Source organism: Scomber scombrus, chromosome 20 (genome assembly GCF_963691925.1).
Source record: "Scomber scombrus chromosome 20, fScoSco1.1, whole genome shotgun sequence".
NCBI classification, from domain to species: Eukaryota; Metazoa; Chordata; class Actinopteri; order Scombriformes; family Scombridae; genus Scomber; species Scomber scombrus.
Window position 1 is genome coordinate 8,435,426 of NC_084989.1, and position 21,779 is coordinate 8,457,204.

The 21,779-nt window shown below is 39.4% G+C and overlaps 2 protein-coding genes across 3 annotated transcripts; both read left to right on the plus strand.

Moving 5' to 3' along the window:
* Positions 1 to 801: 801 nt before the first annotated feature.
* LOC134002253 (crystallin J1B-like) lies at positions 802 to 7,489 on the plus strand. Of its 2 annotated transcripts, none has more exons than XM_062441562.1 (10): positions 802 to 845; positions 1,400 to 1,469; positions 2,091 to 2,270; positions 2,943 to 3,041; positions 3,640 to 3,732; positions 3,821 to 3,977; positions 4,115 to 4,230; positions 5,075 to 5,152; positions 5,502 to 5,641; positions 6,774 to 7,489. In XM_062441562.1, exons 2-10 carry the CDS (start codon positions 1,403 to 1,405, stop codon positions 6,876 to 6,878), a joined length of 1,035 nt encoding a protein of 344 aa, XP_062297546.1. In that variant the 5' UTR covers positions 802 to 845; positions 1,400 to 1,402; the 3' UTR covers positions 6,879 to 7,489. The 2 variants fall into 2 exon arrangements, with proteins under 2 accessions (XP_062297546.1, XP_062297547.1); XM_062441563.1 differs by having other exon boundaries at positions 803 to 845; positions 1,403 to 1,469.
* Positions 7,490 to 9,920: 2,431 nt separating this feature from the next.
* Positions 9,921 to 19,420, plus strand: sh3glb1a (SH3-domain GRB2-like endophilin B1a). The gene is made up of 9 exons (XM_062441662.1): positions 9,921 to 10,087; positions 10,531 to 10,672; positions 11,455 to 11,583; positions 11,758 to 11,891; positions 13,423 to 13,515; positions 15,932 to 16,021; positions 16,693 to 16,793; positions 17,181 to 17,412; positions 17,834 to 19,420. The coding sequence occupies exons 1-9, from the start codon at positions 10,025 to 10,027 to the stop codon at positions 17,939 to 17,941; spliced, it is 1,092 nt and encodes a 363-aa protein (XP_062297646.1). The 5' UTR covers positions 9,921 to 10,024; the 3' UTR covers positions 17,942 to 19,420.
* Positions 19,421 to 21,779: the final 2,359 nt, after the last annotated feature.

Consider the following 21,779-nt stretch of genomic DNA (forward strand, 5'->3'; position numbering starts at 1 on the left):
TAAAACTGTTAACCTTCGTGTCGTCCTCCCGGGTCAAATTGACCATCCTTCTTTCCTCCCTTCCTTCCTCTCTCCCTCCGTCTCTCTTTCCTTCCTCCATCCCCCTTTCTTCCTTCCTTCTGTCCTTCCTTCCTTCCTCCCTCCCTCCTTCTTTCCTTTCCTTCCTCCCTTCCTTCTTTCCTCCCTCCCTCCTTCTCTCTTCTTTCCTCCCACCTACCCTCTTTCCTTCCTTCCTCCCTTCCTCTTTTCCTTTCTCCCTCCCTCCCTCCCTCCCTACCTCCCTCCCTCCTTCCTTCTTTCCTCCCTCCCTCCTACCTTCCTTCCTTCCTTTCCTTTCCTGCCTCCCTTCCTTCTTTCCTTTCCTTTCCTTTCCTCCCTTCCTTCCTTCCTCCCTCCTTTTCCTTCCTTCCTTGACTCGAGGACAACAGGAGGGTTAAATATATAAGCCTGGTTTTCTGCAAACAAGTAATCCAGTGTCTTTATTGATGATGACTTCCAAATGCCACATTATAATTGATTTTTAAAAAGCATCTAATGACAACAGTAATGGTGTCATGACACTATTACAACATATAAGTATAAAACTTCCTTTCTGTTGACTACTGATGCTTGATCGTTACAGTCAAACTCTATAAACCTTACCTCACAAATATTGTCTGGTGTGTTAACCCCCATCTCAACCCCTCTTGTGCCTCCTAACTGTTTTTCTTGAGTCACCATTGGTGTTTGCTTATCAGGGGGCTGGTAGGACCCTCCCCTTGTTAGAAAACTAACACACAACATCCTGTGACACATAGAGGAGTGACACATAGAGGAGTGACACAAGGTGACGAAGAGGCTCTGAGGTAAAAATAAACAAGTTTGTCTTTGTTTCTGACATAAAAAACTGTTCAGCACTTTATGAATTGAAAAAATACAAGTATTAATATTCTGAGTATATGTCAATAGATAACAACAAAATAACCAAACGTGCTCTGTCTAATAGGTAATACTAATAATGATCTAATCTACATATCAGTTCTAATGTAATCAAATAGTTGTTGCATCCTTTACATTGTAACTTTAAAACTAAGTAAATAACAACAACTATAAGAGGACAAGCTTGAATGAGATTTGCATTTTTAAAAAACAAGATAGCTGCTTTCACATGCTGCATTTGGACATGATGACTGTTGTTTTTACCAGTTTAAATCTAGATTAAATCTTAAAATGTGAAAAATGTTTAATCAGACTACATTTCAATTTCCTACAAGAATAGTAGCAGTATTTCTATTTCATTTCATGACAGGAAATTCAATTCAGGCAACGGTCTTTTTTTACCGTTATGTTTTACTACAGGATGAAACCCGTATAATATTTCAGCCCATTCATTTATACTCGCTTCTATCTGTAATGAAAGCAGATGGCCTTGAGTGTGGCAGACAGAGCGATTGGGGCCATTATCGGGGCAGCAGTGGCAGATGCAGCAGGTAAGATAAACTGTGTGTGATACTGATGCTGGGACTCTTTAATTACTGCAGCAGTGTTTTCCATCCTGGAAACCACATCCAAACCACAAGTTAATTAGTCTACTGCATGTTTTGATGCTTACCAGAAAGTTTCTGTTATTTCATGATGTACATATAAGTTGAATTATTTTCTATCATAGATATGAGTGTTACACAATATGCAATTTCAAACTGTGTTTGATTGTTTTCTTGAGAGTTGCACAAAAGCTTATCAGTAGAATTATCTATTTGCAACATCTGTATATGCTGATAAAGCATAGGGGTGGTTCCTTAACTTGTGTAAGTCGTGTTGACTTCAAGGTTATGAAAGCTCAGTTTGAGCATCAGCATAACTTAGCTTAGATGCTTTTATCAGTTGTTGCTTGGCTTCTTTTTAAAATCAGCATTTGCTTTCTACAATATAACAACCATCAACCTCTCTTTGAATGTTATCTATTCTCACCAGACTGTATATACAATATGTCATGTCAGCCACATAACAAACAAAACTATTGAATGTACCACTGGTTCTCTCCCCCCCCCCCCCCCCCCCCCCCCCCCCTGTTCTACTGTCTACTGTGTTTGTGTGTTGCACCCATACAGCCCAGCCCATGCACTGGATCTACAACCCAGAGAGGCTGAAAGAAGTTCTCTCTGATCTGGAGCCCTCTCCGGAGTTTCGGCCTCAGTCAGCGAATCCTTTCTACCGCAGGGAGACGGGCGAGCAGACCTGCTATGGGGACCAGGCGTACGTCCTGCTGGAGTCACTGAGTCAGTGCGGAGGTACTGAAATTCACCCAGACACAGACAGCAACTATCTGTCATTATGTTAACAAGACATACTCAGTGCCTGCAGAGTAATGGTTCTAAAATGAACACTACATGTCCCATAAGTTCTGTAGTTTTCTTAGGAGTAGGCTTTCTTTCAAGATTTCAAGATTCCACATATTTGAAGATTTTTTTCTCTCTCATTTTGGAAGTGACTTTTATAACAGCCTTTTCTTTATTGCATCACCTGCCACTGCAAGAAATATAGCTTTAGATCTTTTTTTTTCACTGAATGACCTCAGTCCTCTTGCTGTTTTGTGTTTTAAAGCCATGAAGAATTCCTGCTAAATCTGATGTAAAATTAGCATACCAAACCTTCATGGCCCTATTTGTTTGCTGCAATGATAATCAGGACTTGAAATTATGGCTCTGATGAGTTTTTGATGTTAAAAATGGAAAGAATGTGAAAGGAGAAGGTCACTTGCCTTTTAACTGCGTACTCTATATAACATATGTAACATCGATCTGTTTAACAGTGAGCAAACAATAAAACAGTAGTCAGTCTCATAAAGACGAATTAAAAAAACATATGGGAAAAAAGTTACATGCATAGCTCTTCCAGTTGTAAAAGCAACTGAAACGTAACATGATGGTTCTCTTAAGCTACATTGTGTCATGTGTGGGCAGATGTTGATGTGCAAGACTTGACCCGCCGCATCTACAAGTTCTTTGGCCCGGGGACTGTGTACGACCTGCCTCTCAATGATCCTTACCGGAAGAAAGGAGGTACGTGTTCAGTTCAGCTGTAGTTCATCTAACCAAATAACAAGTCATGACTGTGATATCCAGCTAACCACATTAATCATCAACTCAACAACCCAAAAGGATGTGAGAGTCTCTGTCACTGTCTGATAACACTGTGTATAATGTTTTTCCTACTATCTGATGGGGAATTCCCTCCCCATGAAAATATTCCATACTGTCAGACTTCCCTGTTTTTGCTGCTTTTTATTATCGGGACATCATGTAAATGCTGTGCTGCTATAAATCTCCATTACAGCACAGAGCACCCTTGGGTACATTAAAGTGCAGACTGCGGTTGCCAGCCTCTTTATGTCTTATTTGTAATGAATATAATAAGAGCTGTGTCATCATCGTCGGCAGTGATAGGCCTCCTGACGGAAAAGACAAAGAAAAGAGCTCCACCTACAGAAACTTAAACAGTATCAACAGAGTCAAGTAAAGACACAATATACATGAGCCAGTTGTATGTGACAGAAATACCTCAAAAATGGACTGCCAAAATATTGAAAATGGTCATGCTGATTATCACTTTAAAATCGGTTGACTCATGTCAAATCATGACATTGTTTTAATTTGTTAGGCCCCAAAGCCATCCTCCCCATTGATGGTCCATGGAGGAACGGGAGCCTGAAAGCTTTCATGAGAAATGTGGATGCTGGCGAAGAAGAGACTGGTAAAGATTACAGATCATAGATGCATGAAAACCTCTCCAGGCTGATGTTTTGGGGTTGTTGTAATATGTGTGTTTGTGTGTGTTTGAGGCTCTGATGTGGACTGTCAGATGGACGGTGTGACCAAGCTGGCTCCGGTGGTGGCCATGTACGCCGGACGACCTGACATGCTGGAGAAAGTGGAGGAAGCGATGCGGGTCACCCAGAATAATGACATGTGTGTGGCTGTGACATTGGCTGCAGCAAGGTAAGACACTTTCTAATACTTTCAAAGAAGATTGTAGAAACTCATGATATAACAAGTCATAAATAAGTCATAAAATAATGTTAAGGGGTAATGCTTAACCCTTGTCTGTATGTCTGACTTTGTATGTGTGATGTCAGGTTTTTGGAGCATTTCATTCTAAATGGTCCAGACCCCAATGCTCTGGATGCAGTTCTGGCTCAGCTGAATGACCCGAAGAGACAGAACCCTCAGGATCTGGACAGGGCCGTCATTGGTAAAGCTCAATGTGTTTTTTAAAGGATCATTTATTTCAACATTTAGTGAAACCGTTTGTAACATACACTAATTCACCCTTCTTATTGAGATTAAGATGAGAACATTGATATCACTGTAATATCTGCACATCAAATATGAAGCTGGAGTCTGGAAGTAATTGGCTTAGTTTAGCATAAAGAAAGAAACAGGGAAACACAGCACAGGAAACAGTTATTTCCAAAGCTCCAAAAGTGCACTTATCAGCACGTCTTATGTTTCAGTTGATGTAATGAGCCTTGGAAGTACTGGTAATTCAATTTGTTTTTACCTTTGGACAAAACCAAGCTAGCTGTTTCCCCTTGCTTTGAGTCTTGATGCTAAGTAGAACCACTCCAGGCTCTCATTCCAAATTTATGAAGACATAAGATTGGCACTGACCAAACTCACTGCATAAAAACAAATGGGTATATTAGCCCAAATGTAAAATCTGTGAGCTAACAAGACATTTTTGGCAGCTGCACTTTACTGTTTATTCTATCAGGATGGATTTGATGGGATATCTGCTGTACAGTATTGCTTGAGGCAGCTTTTTATTTTGCTCATTATTCTGCTCTTATCTTTCTTTAAAAAACAGAGGGATGGGTGTATTTGTTCTTGTAATTTATATGAAATCAATAAAGATCCGCAACGCAAAAGGGAACCCTCTGGTTTTCCCCCTAAAAATCAAGATACAACAAATTCCAAGAAAGATGAAAAGGATACATAATGTATGTTATGAAAAAAGTCAGAGACAGGCAAAATGGGCTCCAATGTTTATACATTAAACAATACTTTTTATCTCTTTTCCTCTATATCTGCTAAAGCGCATATCCACCAGGTGAAGGACAACCTAGCCAAGACATCCCAACAGCTTGTACCTGCTGTGTTCACAAACACATGAGGTAAGCCAGTCGGTAGCAGCAGGATCCAGGTCTGTTGACTTGGCATGGCTTGCATACCCTTCCTGACAGTATATCCGTTAGTAGGTCTTCCAGCCTTTGATCTTCTGACTAATGGTCTCCCTCCTCCTTCCTTTTCATTTCCCCCATCCCGCTGAGTTGAGTGTCTCAGGTTTTATAGGACAGAGAGGTTGAGAAGGTTAATGTACATGTGAGAGTTCTGCTCAAGTGTCTTCTATAACTGTAAAATTGATGCTAATGACAAAGTAAAGCAAATTATGGCGTTTTTTTCGTAATAACATGAATATTTTCTGATATAAATGTCTCAATCTGCTATTGAATCTGTCTCCAGCTTTGCCCGGTGCGTTCCAGGGAGCGCTTCATGTAGTCCTGACTCAGAATCAGTTGGATGAAGGTGTCAGGACCACCATGCGCTGCGGGGGATGCACCGCCAGTCGAGCCTCCTTTGTAGGAGCCTGTTTTGGGGCACAGGTACTGTAAGAATGTGGCAGTCAGGCTTAGAAAATGATTAGTCACTGATGGAGATCAGCAGGAGTAGGTTTACATTTCAAACTGATTTTGAATATATTTTTTAAAGAGGATCATTCATTGAAAAACACTTGAGTGTCTTAGCCTGTAAAAAGGTTACTCAATCTTGCTGTCTCAATACACAATACCACCAATGACAACATGACCAACTAATATCAGGAAAATATATTAACCATGTTTTTTTCATACATCAATGACACCACTTGTAAATGAAGAAATACACTCCACTGCTTTCTTGCCAAGAGAGAAGACCTTCTCATCTTACTTTCGGCAAGAAAGTGAATAAGCATGTCTCTTAAAATGTTATCCCTTTAAGCTACTGATGTTACGATGACATTTATTAGAAAGTGGTTGGTCTGCTTTCCAACATTCCTGGAAGGTCAAAACCTGAAAGGTGTCTTGATAAATGGCAGTTATGTTAAATGTTATTGGCACAACAATTGGTTGTTGAGTGTGAAGACAGCACTAATGGACCAGAAAGGTGAAGCCAATTAAAAACACCGTTCTGTATGGGGTGTCAATTCAGTCGCGACAAACAATTATAGATTTGTAAAGTTTCAGTTCATCTAGAAACACAATGAAATACAACACTGCCACTCTGTAATGTATTCATTCCTGGTAACATTATCCAACTTAATCTTTTTAATGTCTTTACCATATTACACACTAACATACTCTCTGTTGCAACTCAGTTGACAATTTATGGAGAGGTATGATTTATAAAGTATCATCCAAATAAAGGGGAGAGTTGCTAGCCAAGTGGTAATAATGGTTTACTTACTGTTTAAATGTAAAATGTAAAACACAGATTACTGGTAACAACATTAATTGGAGAATACTACTTAAGCTCTGGTTTATGCTGCCAAACTAAAATCTAAACTGACTAAGTAACTAATGTTTTAGGTTTTTCAGTATCTACTGTACCAGAGAGACAGCAGGTCATGAATATATTCGCTACGCATATTGTCGTCAGTAATTGTGGAACTCTTTTTGATGAGTTTGACAGTGACCTTGGATATTGTGCAAGCTTTTTGCCTCCTGGATGTTTTCAGCTGTCATCTTGATGTGTTTTCAGACCGGCCTCCAGGGGATCCCAGAGTCTTGGAGGGCGAGGACACTCAGATATCCTCGTCTGTTGGAGCTCGCCGAAAATGTGGTCCAAAAAAGTCAACAGATGTAGTTCAGCTTTGAATTTACCCTGTTTTTATCACCCGCAGAGTATTTATAGAGTTTGGATAATTGCCTTTCAATGCTAATTTTTGAAGACTTTCTACACTTGCAGATGTGCTTTGATATGACAGTCCATGACAGTTGCATTCAAAAGTCTTGTACTGAGTGAAACTTGAATCCCTTTGCTCTGTCAAAGCTGCATTATGTAAGAAGGTGAAAATCTGTGCAAAGTATTTATGCTGTGTTGAGGACATGAAACACATTTCTCCACAGCAACTGCATTTAAAAAAACAACAGCAACCAATAAAGACCTTAAATGTCCCCAACATGTCTGTATCATTCTATTATCTGCATTTAAAGACTAAATATAATGGCATTTCGCGAGTATCTAACTTCCATATCGTGACATATTTCCAAATGAAACAGGATAGAATGTTGAACTAAAAATTGAAGATGTATTGATGGTTGGATGTCATGATATTATTGGTTGAAACTGGTTTGTTCAAGCCTACGTAAGCACACGTCATATTTTGGTTTAATAGGAAGAAGACATGACTGGATTTTGATATAATAATACAAAGAATTTGATTTTTTTGTATATTTTTGGCCTATATTGATAAATAAATGTACAATGATATGATTTCAAAGGGTTTAAAGCATTTTTCATTTCATCTTTCAAGTTCTTAACTGTAAAGTGGACAGCTCAGATTTATTAATGTCAAGAAACATGCCTTGCCTTGATGAGAAAGTGATTTTGCTGGGGTTAAGTTTCGCCGGTCTTCAGTCTTTATATTCTCTGGAGCACATTCTCTTATTGTGAATTGAAAGAGCAGATACACACAGATTTACTACTGGAACCAGATACTGTAAGCTATTCCTCCCTCAAAGGAGCTGTTCTGCCTTCCTAGAAGTGCTGACTTTCATATTCACGTGTTTAAAGCACCCGCCCCAACAATTCTGAAATTTAGCCAAGCATAAAGCATAGCCAAAGCCTTAATATCTTTGACATAGTGCGGTTGTAAAAAATGCAGTGTAGGCTACTATTGGAGTCCATTAGTTTTTTGTTGTTGTTTTTTTTTGTTGCTTACTAGCTTGTTAAAAAATGATTCAAATCTGAAACATGCCAAGGTTAATATTGTAAATCAAAACCATTATGTAAACTGGTATTACATGTCATCTTGGCTTCGCAGTAAGAAACAACATAAGTCATTCTGATGGGAAAAACCCACCGCAGTTCCAGTCGTGCAGCCTTAACGCAACGCAGGAACAATTGTCTGGATGAAAAAACCTTGGAGCCATCGTTTAGCTGACTAGAGAGGTTATGGCTGATGGTTCATTGGTAGCCTACAGAAAGGAAGTCATTTGATTTCTCTCTCTGCCTGACTTCCTCCCACACAGCAGGTAGCAGGCTCTGTCTGGCATAATTACATCCAGACCTGAAGACTGTTTTTGTTTTTCCGAAACTGCCAAAGTACACTTCCTCAAGACATTTTTTTTAGAAACAAAAGGAAAGTTGAGTATGATGTTGAAATATAGTCAATATCAATACACAGTAACACACATCGTTTTTGAACTTGACAAGTCTAACAGTATTTATTGCAGCTTTATGAGATAATATCTGTATAGTCTGCACGTAACAGGCACTATGGAGATTTTAGAATTGATCTGCGTGCATCAAACCTGCATCATGGTGAATCACTCTTAGGAGGACAGTCTAAAGAATCTATCCCTGTGCCTATGGAGTCAAGCCATGACTGCTCCCAAAAAACAGTCAAACATAAAACTGCATGAGTAATGGTCCATCATTAAAATGTAACAGTTGTCAGTTATTTAAAAATATACTCTTCCTCGTGAATAGGAAAGTATGTCCAAACTTTTGACTGGTACTGTATATAAATAAATCAATGGTAGGCTATGCTGTTTATACAGTCAGTGGTCAGTGATGGGTCACAGGCAAAGGGTGTGAGGTCAGAAGTTCATGTTCCAGGATGTTCATGATGATCATTATTGGGTTCAGCTACTGTTGCATTTATAAGCTACTTAGTTTGAATGTGGTTTAGACTGCAGTGGTAAGGACTATGAGCTATTATGCATACATATCTGTAAGTAGCCTAAGAGAATCTATTCATGACACGACGTGACCTTTTAAGTCTTTTTTTGAACCTCTTCGAAAGCTGAAGATAGCGCCACCACACGTACACGCATGATGCCTTCACTGTCATTTTCAAGTTTCTAACGTGTAAATATGAATTCATGTCTGATTATGGAAAAAATGCATATCCATTTCCAACTGGCACCTCTGCATTACATTTGCTATGTATTGTATTTATATAAAATGGTGTAATTTCCCTAACTTTGACAAACAACACTACAACACATAAAAAATAAGATAGATGAAATGTTGCCATAACATTCAGCTGATACGCATTCTCTCTCTCTCTCTCTCTCTCTCTCTCTCTCTCTCTCTCTCTCTCTCTGTTCATTATGGTCACAGGACATTTAGATTATCCCATTTATTTACTTCTTCCTTTCTTGACTGAAACGCCCATCGTAATGTGATCGCAACATTTCCGCATGATATGAACGCTACAAAAGATGAGTGACATTGAAGTGGAACATGGCGAAGCAAGAGAGTTATCTCCGTCGCTCGGCAGAGTAGAGCGACTAAGAGTTAACGTGATAAACAATGGGCAAAATATTACTGACGGTGTTTTTCCTACTGGGAGAAAGTCTAACCTTACCATACAACATTGAACTGTATAGGTTGTCACACATTATGTAGAGGTAAAGCCTTGTTTCCGTCGTACAAGCCTAGTTGGATGTCACCAGTCGTTTGCAGGCCAGTCGACACAAATGAACAGTCACCTAACTAAACATTGTGTTGTGTATTTGCTGTGTGATTGCTTTTCGTTGTTCAACAAAAAGACATTTAACATTCAACTTTTAATCTCAACGTCGTTGTGTGTCGAATAGTGTGGTCTGCTGTGGGCGGAGGAGTGAACTATCTTGTCAGTGTACTATCTTTGTCAGGATCAACAGCTGGGTGGGAACTCCGACAAAAAAAAAGTTGCTTCAATGACATTTTCTACAGAGATGGCAGTTTGACTGTAAAACGAGCCAGTTGTAGTATTAAGAGTTTATTACCCCGGCGGTGTCATGGATTTTAATGTGAAGCGGTTAGCCGCAGACGCTGGTACCTTCCTGAGTCGTGCCGTACAAGTAAGTTTACCCGTCTTGTTCGTGGAAGTTGTTGCTAACTAATGTTAGCTGGTAGCCTAGCCAGTCAGATAGCGTTAGCTCGCTTTCTAAGCGCCCACACTTTGCTGTTATTGTGTTGCTAAGAAGCCTATTATCATTTGAGAGAAACATGTTTTTTTTAGCTATTGGCACATTGGCATTGTGTTTTGGGGCTGTAACACAACTAGCGACATGTATTATAGCCAACATTTGTTTAACAGAAGCATCAAAGCAGGCCCCAGAATTCATCAGATAGAGCTATCATCAGTAGCTAGGTAGATAACGTTCATGTATGACATATAAAGGCATCTTTCAGCAAACATGCCTTTCATGACACTGTGGCCCCGCTAAATTTCTCAGTCTAGTGTATCATTTTCTTGGCGATAAGTTGTGTGCACATTACCAATGCATGTATTCTCTGTCAGTTTACAGAGGAGAAACTTGGCCAGGCTGAAAAGACAGAGTTGGATGCCCATTTGGAGAACCTTTTGGTCAGAGCTGAGAACACCAAGCAATGGACAGAGAGGATCATGAAGCAGACAGAAGTCTTATTACAGCCCAACCCAAGTGAGACCACACTTTTTACTGTTGGATGAGCTTGACTGAACTGATAAACCCTTTTTTTTTGGTCTTCCCTTCAGAGAAACACAAGACAGCTCCACTAAATCAAATCTAACATTATGTAATGAGACTCATGCCTTCCTGTAATAATGATCAAATCAAATTTTAAAGTGGACATTTTGTTGAGTTATATGTTACATATATACAAGATAGATGTTATAAGATAGACCTTTCCATAAAAAATGAGCTACAGTTACTCAGGAAAGATCTCGGATCTCGAGAGGAAGGTCACATGAAAAAATGATAAGCATGTCTGAGCTGGTGTTTGGGATACATCAGTACGGTATGTAGGGCGCCTGTGAAGTCTGTAAGCTCAGCTGTGCATCCCTTCTTTGCTCACACCATGTTGCCATAATGCTGCAGCACAACAAACACAGACGGACCATCTGCTCCTTACAGTCTTGTGTTAACAGTCTTGGATATGGTAAAGTGGATTTGTTCTACTTTTATCATATGCTGCACATACATACCATAGATGTGCTGAGTGTGTCTGCGTTCATCCATGTGATAATATGAAATAAAGGCCAATCAGATTCGACAGCAAAGTTATTGGGGAGAGTTTGTTTGTTGCTTTACTTGCATTGTTGAAAGCTGCTAATTTCACTTTCCAGGCCTTAGGCAGGCTGTTTGGAGCTGACTTGGACTAACTGTCCCGTGGACACTGCCTGCCTTTGGCCTGCTCACTGTAGTCTTATGACTTTGTAATTGAGTTTTCTTGCAATCTGCAGATGTCCGACTAGAAGAATTTGTGTATGAGAAATTGGAGAAGAAAGCCCCAACGCGAATGAACAACCATGAGCTGTTGGGCCAGTCCATGATCGAGTCAGGAAATGAATTTGGTCCTGGAACCGCTTACGGTGAGTGACAGAGGGAGCCTGCCTCTCGCTACTTCTGAACAACAGCACTTTGTACTAATCCATAGGCCTGTCTGCATTGCCAATTAGTATTTAGGGTTGATTTGCTAAATTGTACAGTCTCCTGTCCAGTGTTGTGTTGGGAGTGACGTCTTGTTTTGCTGCTGACCATTACAGGAAATGCTCTGATTAAATGTGGCGAGACAGAGAAGCAGATTGGTGGGGCAGAGCGGGAGTTCATTCACAGTTCGGCCATCAACTTCCTGACACCTTTCAGGAACTTTCTAGAGGGTGACTTCAAAACCATCCTGGTGAGTTGGACTCCTGAATTTTATCCGGAATAGGTATGCCCCCTGAAAACCAGGTTTTGAAATGGAGTTGCCTCTAACATTGTAAGAACCAGGGGTATCTTTGAAGTGGGCTCTTAAATACATTTAGTTATTACTTAAGGTAAAGATGCACCATCTCCTCTGCTCTCTGTGTCGGTGTTTGACAGAGGGCGAGTCTCAGCTGCTCCACACACACACACAGGTGGACACAGTTAACTTTGGCTCATTACCGTATGTGCAATAAAACCTTTGCAAGTAAAAAGCCAATAAGCACTTGATCAAACTACCTGTACATCACTTTCGATTGTTTTAGATTTGTCTTTAGTGAAATATTACTGAGTTTACATAGTCATGTTGACGTTGTAAACATTAGTGTTGCAGCTATAGGAACACATTTTAATCAAATCTGACTCTGTTCTGAGGTAACTGCTTTTTAAAATTAAATTATTTTTAAAAAGCAATTGAAAAAGAACCGATAAGAGTATCGATAAAAAAAAAAAACTGATAAGGAGTATCAACAAAATCCTAATGATACCCATCACTAGTCTATCATTTCTGGACTTTGAACTTTTGAACTTATATTCACACTACTGGCTGTAGAGTTTAAAGCAATACAGTCCCTCTCATTTTGCCACCATAATAATCAAATATCACACAGTACTCATAATCCTTTAAGTTTAGAAATTACTCTTAAAAACATTTAAATAGTCAAATCTGTAGAAGAAGTTTCAGAAATGAAAGGAGGATCAGCTCAGAAGTGCTCTGGCAGTAATGGAGGCTTCTTAATTCTATAACTAGGTTCAGGTCTGCCATCTACTTGAAGAAAATATAAAACCAGTACCAAACAGGACACTGTCATTACCATCATCACTGTTTTTATTTCTAATGTGGAATAAAAGTCTTACTGCCCTCATCTGATGTCCCAGCCAAGTTTCTGTTGATTAAAAACAAAACACTTCCTCTCACTTTTTCTCAATGTCTCTCTCCAGCGGCTGTTAGTTGTAAAGCTTTTATCTTTAAGCAGCAACAGCAGCAGTCAGCCTTTTAGTCAACACGGCATTAGCAAATGCTAAATAGTGGGTGTGTGAAAATAGGTCTGTATAAAGAGAGGGCGTTTAGAAGCTTTTGTATTAAGCACTTAGGAAGGAATGGAAAAAAGAGAGTGTCAACAGTGTGGTGGTTAGGTGATGAAGAGCACATGACAGACTCGCTGTTGCTCAGTTTGTTTTTGGCATAAGTATCTAAACTTCCCTCAGATAATTAAGAGTATCCTATTTTGTAGGATTCAGCTGGTCAGCCTCTTAAAGAACTCTCAATGTTACCATTAGACCATTTATAGTATTCCTCCAAACATTCAAGAATCCCAACATTATTGTTTATCTTCCATTAAGTGTATTATGACAGGAAGTTTTAATCACTGTTCTCATCTGGGGGAAAATAGTGACAATATATTTGGTACGTGGACCTGTGAGCTGTATGTGTCTGAAGGTTTTATTGTGTAATTTGTGTCCAGAAAGAACGGAAGCTACTGCAGGTCAAACGCTTGGATCTGGATGCTGCCAAAACCAGGCTAAAGAAAGCCAGGATGGCTGATGCAAGAGCTGCAGTAAGTACACACACAGACACACATATATATATATATATATATATAATAAAGAATGCATCTTTTTTTTTTTTACATCTGGATGTTTGGTTTTTATTTTAATGCTGACCAGTGAACAAATGTCCTTGAATTCCGCTTCCTTATGGTAGAAGATGAGCTATCTGGGCACGTCCCCTTGTCTCTCCGTCTTAAGTCACACAAGTCACAACTGACGCACTGTTACACAACACTGAAGCTGACCATTTCATCTCTTGTGACTCGCATACAGTCACATGAGAAACGTTGGGAAGTTTAGACTTCCCTTTTTTTCTGGACAGTTGTTTTTCTTGCTGTGATATCCCCTTTTTTCTCAAGTTTCTTCTCATTTTTGTGTCTTTTTGTCCTTTCGTTCAGATAATTTGGATTTGAGTAACACAGACTGCTCATTGTACCAAATTTGGAAACAAGCAGTGTCTTATTCCAAATGTAATATTTCACGGAGACACATTTGTCCCTGTGCCACATGATGTGTCAAACATTACCAAACTGACCCAATATGATGATGATGAGCATACTTTTGCTGAAATATGAGAACTAAATGGGGAGTTCAGGGCCTTTTTAAACAAAATTTTAAAACACATTTGCAGCATTTTATTCGGTATCTGAGGTCTTAAAAGGCTCTCCAGTTCGCGACCAGTTAAACAATGTCTGAAGATGATATCTATAATGACCTCAGTATTTATCGACCGAGCCAAGACTTGGCTCAGCGGAAGACGACATCCTCTCGGAAAGCACAACCTCCCCGTCTGGGAGAGTGGAACACGAGGGGGAGTGCCAGTCGGAAAATAGACGAGACGAGAAGGCAACTAAGCTACAGATATTTTATTCCACTAGAAGTTATATCACTAAAGAGAGGGATGAGATGGCACACATTTTTACCAAGAATGAGCCACTGAGATCCAGTGAGCTTTATTTCTATCTCTCTTTAAACAACATTTATTATAATATCCCCTCTGGCATATAGTGGTCATTAACTGTCAAATAGTGTGTTTATTCTCTACAAACAGAGTGCTCCCTGTGAAAGTACTTCTGGGTAAACTTGTTCTCTCTTTAAAGAGGAGAGTCACATAAACACAGGAAGTGTAAATAAGAGTTTCTGTCAGTTAGCACCAGCATCGGTTATCTTTTAATCTTTGATCAGCGGTGGTGCATCAGCGCCCGTTTTTCTTCTTTTGAGAGAAAGCCAGCGTTGAACATACCACAAGGAGTTTGAGGTGACTCTGACTCAGTGATGTGAAAGTGGAGGATGACATTTGTCACGGCCCTGCCACCCTGTGCAGAGTGTGGTTTTGTCAAAACAAGCTGCTGTCTCATTCTGGCATACACACACACGCAGAAAACACACAGAGTGCAAAGATGTGTTGTGTTGGCTGTGAGCGTGCAGCAGCTGTAGCTCTAACTACTATGTCACTGTTTTCAAAATGCAAAGCAGCAGATGTGAGCCGAGGAAGTGACAGAGGTGAGTGGAATGTTGGAGCCATCTTTGAATCGAACACACACACACACACAAACACGCACCCACCAAACACATTGGTAGAAGTGTCAACAGCTGCAGTCTATCTTTTTTCCTCCAATCTCCTCTGTGACACATACTGCCGTACCTCATGGAAAACTTTGAATCCTCATAGAGAAGACATACAACAAGCAAACACTGTAAATACACACTTCCTCCACACACACACCCCTCTCTCTCTCTCTCTCTCTCTCCCTCTGGTGTAAGCCGCAGAGAGCGCGGGACAGTGAGGCCATTGTCCTTGTCAGTCTCGGCTCCACACCATATGTTTATTGGACTTTTTAACAAGTCTCAACAAGCCATTGTTCCAGCAGCTCTCATATTGAAACCTTTGGCTCCATATGAGGAAAAGGAAACATTTCCCTCAGGACAGAAACTTCATGTCCACTTGTCCTGTCTGTTTTTATTCGTACAAATCTTGTCTCTGTTTGTCTGGTCTTGTCCCATTGAAACTATATTATGTCACATCCACAGATACAGACTTGGACTCACTCATGGTATATGTTGATATTCAGTTTAAATTGATATTTTTCATGCCAGACTTGTTTTTCCTCTAAATTGCAACATGTTTGAGACCATGGGACACAAATACTCAATTCAGATACCGATAATATGACCTAATGTATCATATCAGAGGCAGCAACATATCTAATGTTTTAAAATGGAACAAAACATTCAGGATTTAAACTAAATGTACTGTGTGTCCTTTGGTCTGTAAATCACTGATTACTCGCATATACCATAAAGTTAAACTTAATCGTCTGTGCTTTAATCATCATCATTCTTACGTGATGATTACTGCAAATCAGCTGCATTTCTATATTGAATTTACTCTATAAAAATTACATTTTGTTTCTTCCATCTCAGGCGGAGCAGGAGCTGAGGATGACCCAGAGCGAGTTTGACCGGCAGGCAGAGATCACCCGACTGCTGTTAGAGGGCGTCAGCAGCACCCATGTATGTCGCCCAGCACACACAAACACACCCGTCCAATGTCCTCCCCGCTCCGTCTTCCACTTTAATCTCAGTCATTAAAATGAATAACAGGAACAGAAATTATTGTTGATGTGTTTGGCACAAAGTTTTCCGTGAGTCGTGAATCAAACAACAGCTAATATTTTAGTGACATTTTTATTTTAAAAAGGGGGGGGGGGGAGAGTACTCCAGCTATTTAATATTGCGGGTCATAATTGTGGGATTCACAAGAGACACATTTTATAAAAAATGGTCCAAATAAAAGGAGCTGAGGCTGATATATCCTGACTTTGGTCAAGCTCTACATCTTTCAGACTCAACGTTTGATGCTTAGCCAAGATCACCCTGATGATGTCAACGGATCAGATGCCTCTCTCTTTCTTTCTCAGACTTAACAAAGCTCCTCCAGAACAACAGAAGACACAATACAAATGTTTTCACTATTTACTATGAATGCGATGTCTTAAAAAAACACATTTTCCATTAGAGATACCAAAGATTTTGATAGAAGTGAGATGTTTGCGTTCTGCAAATCTAACTTCAAAGCATATGAAAATTGTTCTGTTGAATTTTCGTGGGAAATTGAAATATGTGGTAAGTTCAATGAAACTTCATAAAACACTTTTCTCTCATCTCTTCATGCGCATTACCAGGCACACCACCTACGCTGCTTGAATGACTTTGTGGAGGCCCAGACCACATACTACGCACAGTGTTACCAGTACATGGTGGATCTCCAAAAGCAGCTCGGCAGGTGAAGGACCACCGTCACCTCACATTCCCTGTGTCAACTCCCATTGACAAGTCATTCACAGTCCTAGCTCTGTTATTTTTCTTCCTAAAAAAGGGTTTATTTCCTGTAAATAAAAGTACTGATGATGAATATTCTTGTTATCGTCTTGTTCTAATACAGTCAAAGCAGTGAGAGTACATGTAAGGTTATGTATGGTTTACACCTTTCACATGATTAATTCTGAAAAACTGAACCAAAGGATGAGTTTACAGAAAGTTCAGCTTCAATCTAACTGAGACTTGTTAAATGACTGTATCAGGACTGAAACTGAACTGACTTTATGTTAATACTCAGCATTTTACCACCCAGTTTCAGTTGTCAGCGCTCATTCGTCTCCCGTCTTTCCAGTTTCCCCTCGTCATTCTCCAACAACAACCAGTCGTCGGTGTCGGGCGGGGCCAGCATCTCAGTCCCCACCATACCGGTGTCGGCCTCCCTGCCCAACCCGTCTGGCCGCGGCAGCTCAGCCGCATCGGGTGGCTTCAACGAACTGCGTAGCTCCAGCGGCAGCCGCAAAGCCCGAGTCCTTTACGACTACGACGCCGCCAGCAGCAGCGAACTTTCCCTGCTGGCTGATGAGGTGAGGCTGACACAGTTCATGGTCTGTTAAAACTTATCCTGAAGAAAAACGACATTCTCTGTGTCGTTTAGTTTAACTGTTTATTCAGGTTTTTATTTTCAAATAAGACTTGGGAAGCTGAGATTAAACTCTTACTCTGCTTTTTGTTTTAACCACATTATCCTTTAAAGCACTCCCTTTCCTGGAAAGCAAAAAGTTGTCCGTTACAAGCCTGTGGTTGACCAACCCAGCATGACATCATTCATTCAAATACTAGTACAAAAAAATTCCAGTCCGCCCTTGCATATTGAGAGCCAGCTGTGTGTGCAATAGTGCTTCTGACTGGTGTGCTGCTGTTGATAATTATAAAGTATTTCATAAAATGTCTCTGCTTTAACAAATGAATAGAAGCTGGTAAACACTACGTTTCTATGTTTCCCAGGTGATCACAGTCAGCAGCGTCCCCGGTATGGATTCAGACTGGCTGATGGGCGAGAGAGGCAACCAGAAGGGCAAAGTGCCAATCACCTACCTGGAGCTACTTAACTGAGACCACACAAACAGCCCCCTCCAGCCCTCTGTAACCAGCTGTGATCTCATATTTATATATTGTGTTGCAGGGACAGGCCTCACTTCTTTCTTTTTTTTTCTCTTCCATTCAGTCATTTTACAGTAAGTTTTATTTGTATGAAAAGGAGGAGTCTCAGTTTTAGCGGAGACTCGAGCTGGAATGAATAAATTGGAGTGAGGGGAAAGGACACGGACCTATTCCCTGATCTGTTTGTATGCAACTGCAGTACATTTCTAAAAAAAAAAAAACTTTAAAAAAAACTTGCTTCCATGCCTTTCGTGTGTTTGATGCCATGCAATCTACAATATGTGCCAGAACATCTCCCAAACTGTAACTTTTGATATCAATTAGGTTTCGTTTACACTATATTATCTCAGATGGTGACCATGGCTTTTTATGTGAGGGTTTTTTTTCCTTCCCTCACTGCTAATTCAAGTTTTGTTTTTTTTCCAAGTAGTGATACACATTTTGTTATTCCATAAAAAAAGCACTTCAGTTTGAAATGGAGAGTGATGCTGACTATTTCAAGTCTTATTTTATAATTGATAATCTTACAGTGCAGTTACGGTTATCCTAAATATATATAGTGTTTTTTTTAACAGTATGTATTGTGTTTCAGCTTTATTCACTCAGAGCCTGTAAAACTCATTGTTTCAGTACATTTGATTGATGAGTTTTAAATGTGCTGATAGCCAAGCAGTTATTAAATTCAATAACCAGGTATTCAATTAAGTGCCTATCACAGTGAATCGGCCTTTTTTTTAAAAAAACATTTGCCTTTTTTTGTTGCTACACCAACAGTATTGAGACCATCGACTCCGTCTCCTCTTATTAGTATTGAATCCTAATATATCTGTCTAAGTTATTGAGAATTGGAATTTCCACATTTCTTCAGGAAGTCGTAAACCAGAAGACAGTTGTTATCAGGTTAAGTTATTACTGGGTGTGTTCTTCATAAACACATCGTTTTTACTTTTTGACAAAACTAATATGTTTCATTAGTTTCCCCTAAACCTAAAATTCAGCTCCACATAGAAATGAAAAAAAAAAAGTCTCATTACATTCTGGGAGATTCAACTATATTATTACACAGCTGCTTTTTGTTTTGTGTAACTGATAAAATAGCATACAACTGTAAAATAAATATACAATATGATGCATTAAAAATAAGAAAATGTCACATATCTGTTGAGATTTCATTGTATTTTTTTGCACATTGCTTTTCATGAGGAAAATGTGTCGTCTTTACATTGAGCTTCATTTTCTCTTGTTCACCGGTGGAACCAGCAGGTGGCAGAACAGGCAACCATTTGTGTATGTACAGTAAGATACGGTGACTGGTTACGGGGAAATGATTTGACTTTTGGAATCTATAATTTGACAGAATTTGAATTTCCTTTTTTTATGTATGCAAAGTAACAGTTAAAAAAAAATACCGGAACTAGACAAAGATCAAAAGAGAATAAAGAATATTGTACAACCAAGCAATGTCAAAAAATACAAAAAAGAGAAAAAGAACATTTCCACAATAAAAAAAGAACTATAATATTCTCCACTCATTCATTTTCTGAAAACACTGTCAGATAATCACATTTTTTCTATAGCACTACAAAAAATGTGTAGCATTGATGTGTCAATTAAAGAAAGTATGATTTTAACACTCATAAAGTCAGTTTCACAACTTTCAGGGCTGAAAATTGTCCATTTTAACATATAGAGGAAGTCTTGTCAGCAGAGCAGAAAGAGTAGATCCTGTCTTTTATTGGTGGCCCTTTCCTGACACATTCCCCAGTGCTTTCTACAACTCCCACAACAGTTCCTGGTCCAACAGCTGTAAACCAGTAACATACAAATCCCCAGAAAATCACTCAGAACACTGGCCCAGTTTGAAAGACCCTTTTCATTTGAAGAAGATTTCATAGTAGGGTAAACAAAGGCATGCGGGACTTATAATGGCCTCACTTGACCTTTTTTAAGTGTCATGAGAGCACCTCTGTGGCCTCTTTTGCGCTCATTATATTCATCCATTAATCATTTTTCAAAATTAACAACTGAAGTCATGTCCCGTCCGGTTTGCTAAACAATAGGTCCAGTGCGAAGGTCTTTGTCGTCACCATTTGGTCAGCAGGAAGGATTAAGAGGAAGTGGAGTTTTGCAAACTGCTTGTTGGCTTCCTCAGAAACAGCTTGTGTGTCAGCTTGCTTGGAAGAATATTTTATTTTTTAGCACGTGCCCATTAAGAAAACATCAGAGACATAAGCCTTTGACCTTAATAGTTACATTTACCAAAAGTGTTTTCTGAGTGTTTTTTAAAAATGTGAAGCTTAAAAACCCAACTGAGGATAAAAAAAATCAAGAATTTTGATAGGTGAACATCAGTGCTCAGCTTGACCTTGTTAACACTATTCTGAGTAACACATCTGACATTTCTGTAATCTGACATCTGTATCTCTAAAAAATCACCTCACCCAGTTAGATAAAGTTCACCAATTCACACTTAGATGAGATAGCATGGGTGAGAGAAAAGAAAAACTTCCTCTTTCGTTGGTCCTTGTTTTCTTTCACGTTTGCACAGAAAACAGAAAACACTTTTAGGCCACCTGAAAGTTTCCTCTACAGGAAATAAATAAAAAGCCAAATGCCCCCCCAGCCCCCCTTTACACTGTATATTCAACTCTCTTGAGCAAGGCTTTGGTTTCACTATGGTCTACTCACAGTAATGTCATATTCAAGTAATATAATGAGGCAGCTCCACATTCTTTTTGACAGCTGCTTAGAGAATCTGAGAGCAAAATCAGTATGTTTGGGTACAAAAACAAGGCAGATGCATTTAAATGTTTGGTTTTTTTCAGTAAGTCAGAGCACGAAAGAGAACGGAGGAAAAGCAAAACCAAAAGATTTGCAGCTGCTTATCTGATATCTTCTGCTGATGTTGCTGGTTTACTCTGGAATTGAGTAACAGGCAGTATTACCAAATGATCACTACTTGACATACAGTTGCTACTGAGGTAGTGTTTTATTTTTTTCACGCTAGTGGTGTCGCTCTGTGGATGGCAGCTTTGGTTGGTGGTCTGACATTTCCTCAAGTGCCAACATGTGGTTCACATAGGTGGTTTTGAGTGAAAAGTCCCAGCAACTGTTGGATGGGTTGCCATGCCAAAACTGTAATAGCTACTAAAACTGTAATCATTTTGGTGATCCTATTACTTTCCATCTAGTGCCATCATCAGTTTAAAATTCTATGACCAAATTCCTGCAAACCTAATGACATTCCCATCAACTTCAGTTTTTGAGTGTTTAGTTAGAAATGTTGGCATGCTAAACTAGGATATATATTGCCTGCTAAACATAAACAATTACAATTGTCATTTTGAGCATGTTAGCACTAATGTTAGCATGTAGCTCAAAGACCCTCTGAGTAAAACAGCTGTTAGCATGGCTGTATACTCTTAGTTTTGTTGTGCCTTATTTTGTGCAATTAGGCACAACACCCAATTGTACATATCCAGAGAATGACTGCAAATCATCCATTCAATTGAGCACCAAAATTCACCTCATTTTTAATGAACACTCAAGATGTTCCACTTTATTCAAATATGTAGTTGATTATCAATACTGACATTGTCTCTGAAAGCTATTACTAGAAATAACACAATTATATTGTCTTGGTACTTGTTCAGTGAGATCAGGAATACATTTACATTCTGAAAGTTAGAACATGTGACTGCGACCACTTCTGCCATTAGCTATACATCCACATATATCTATGTTATATTTACATTTAGTTGAGATGAACCACAGTATGCACCTGCTGTCA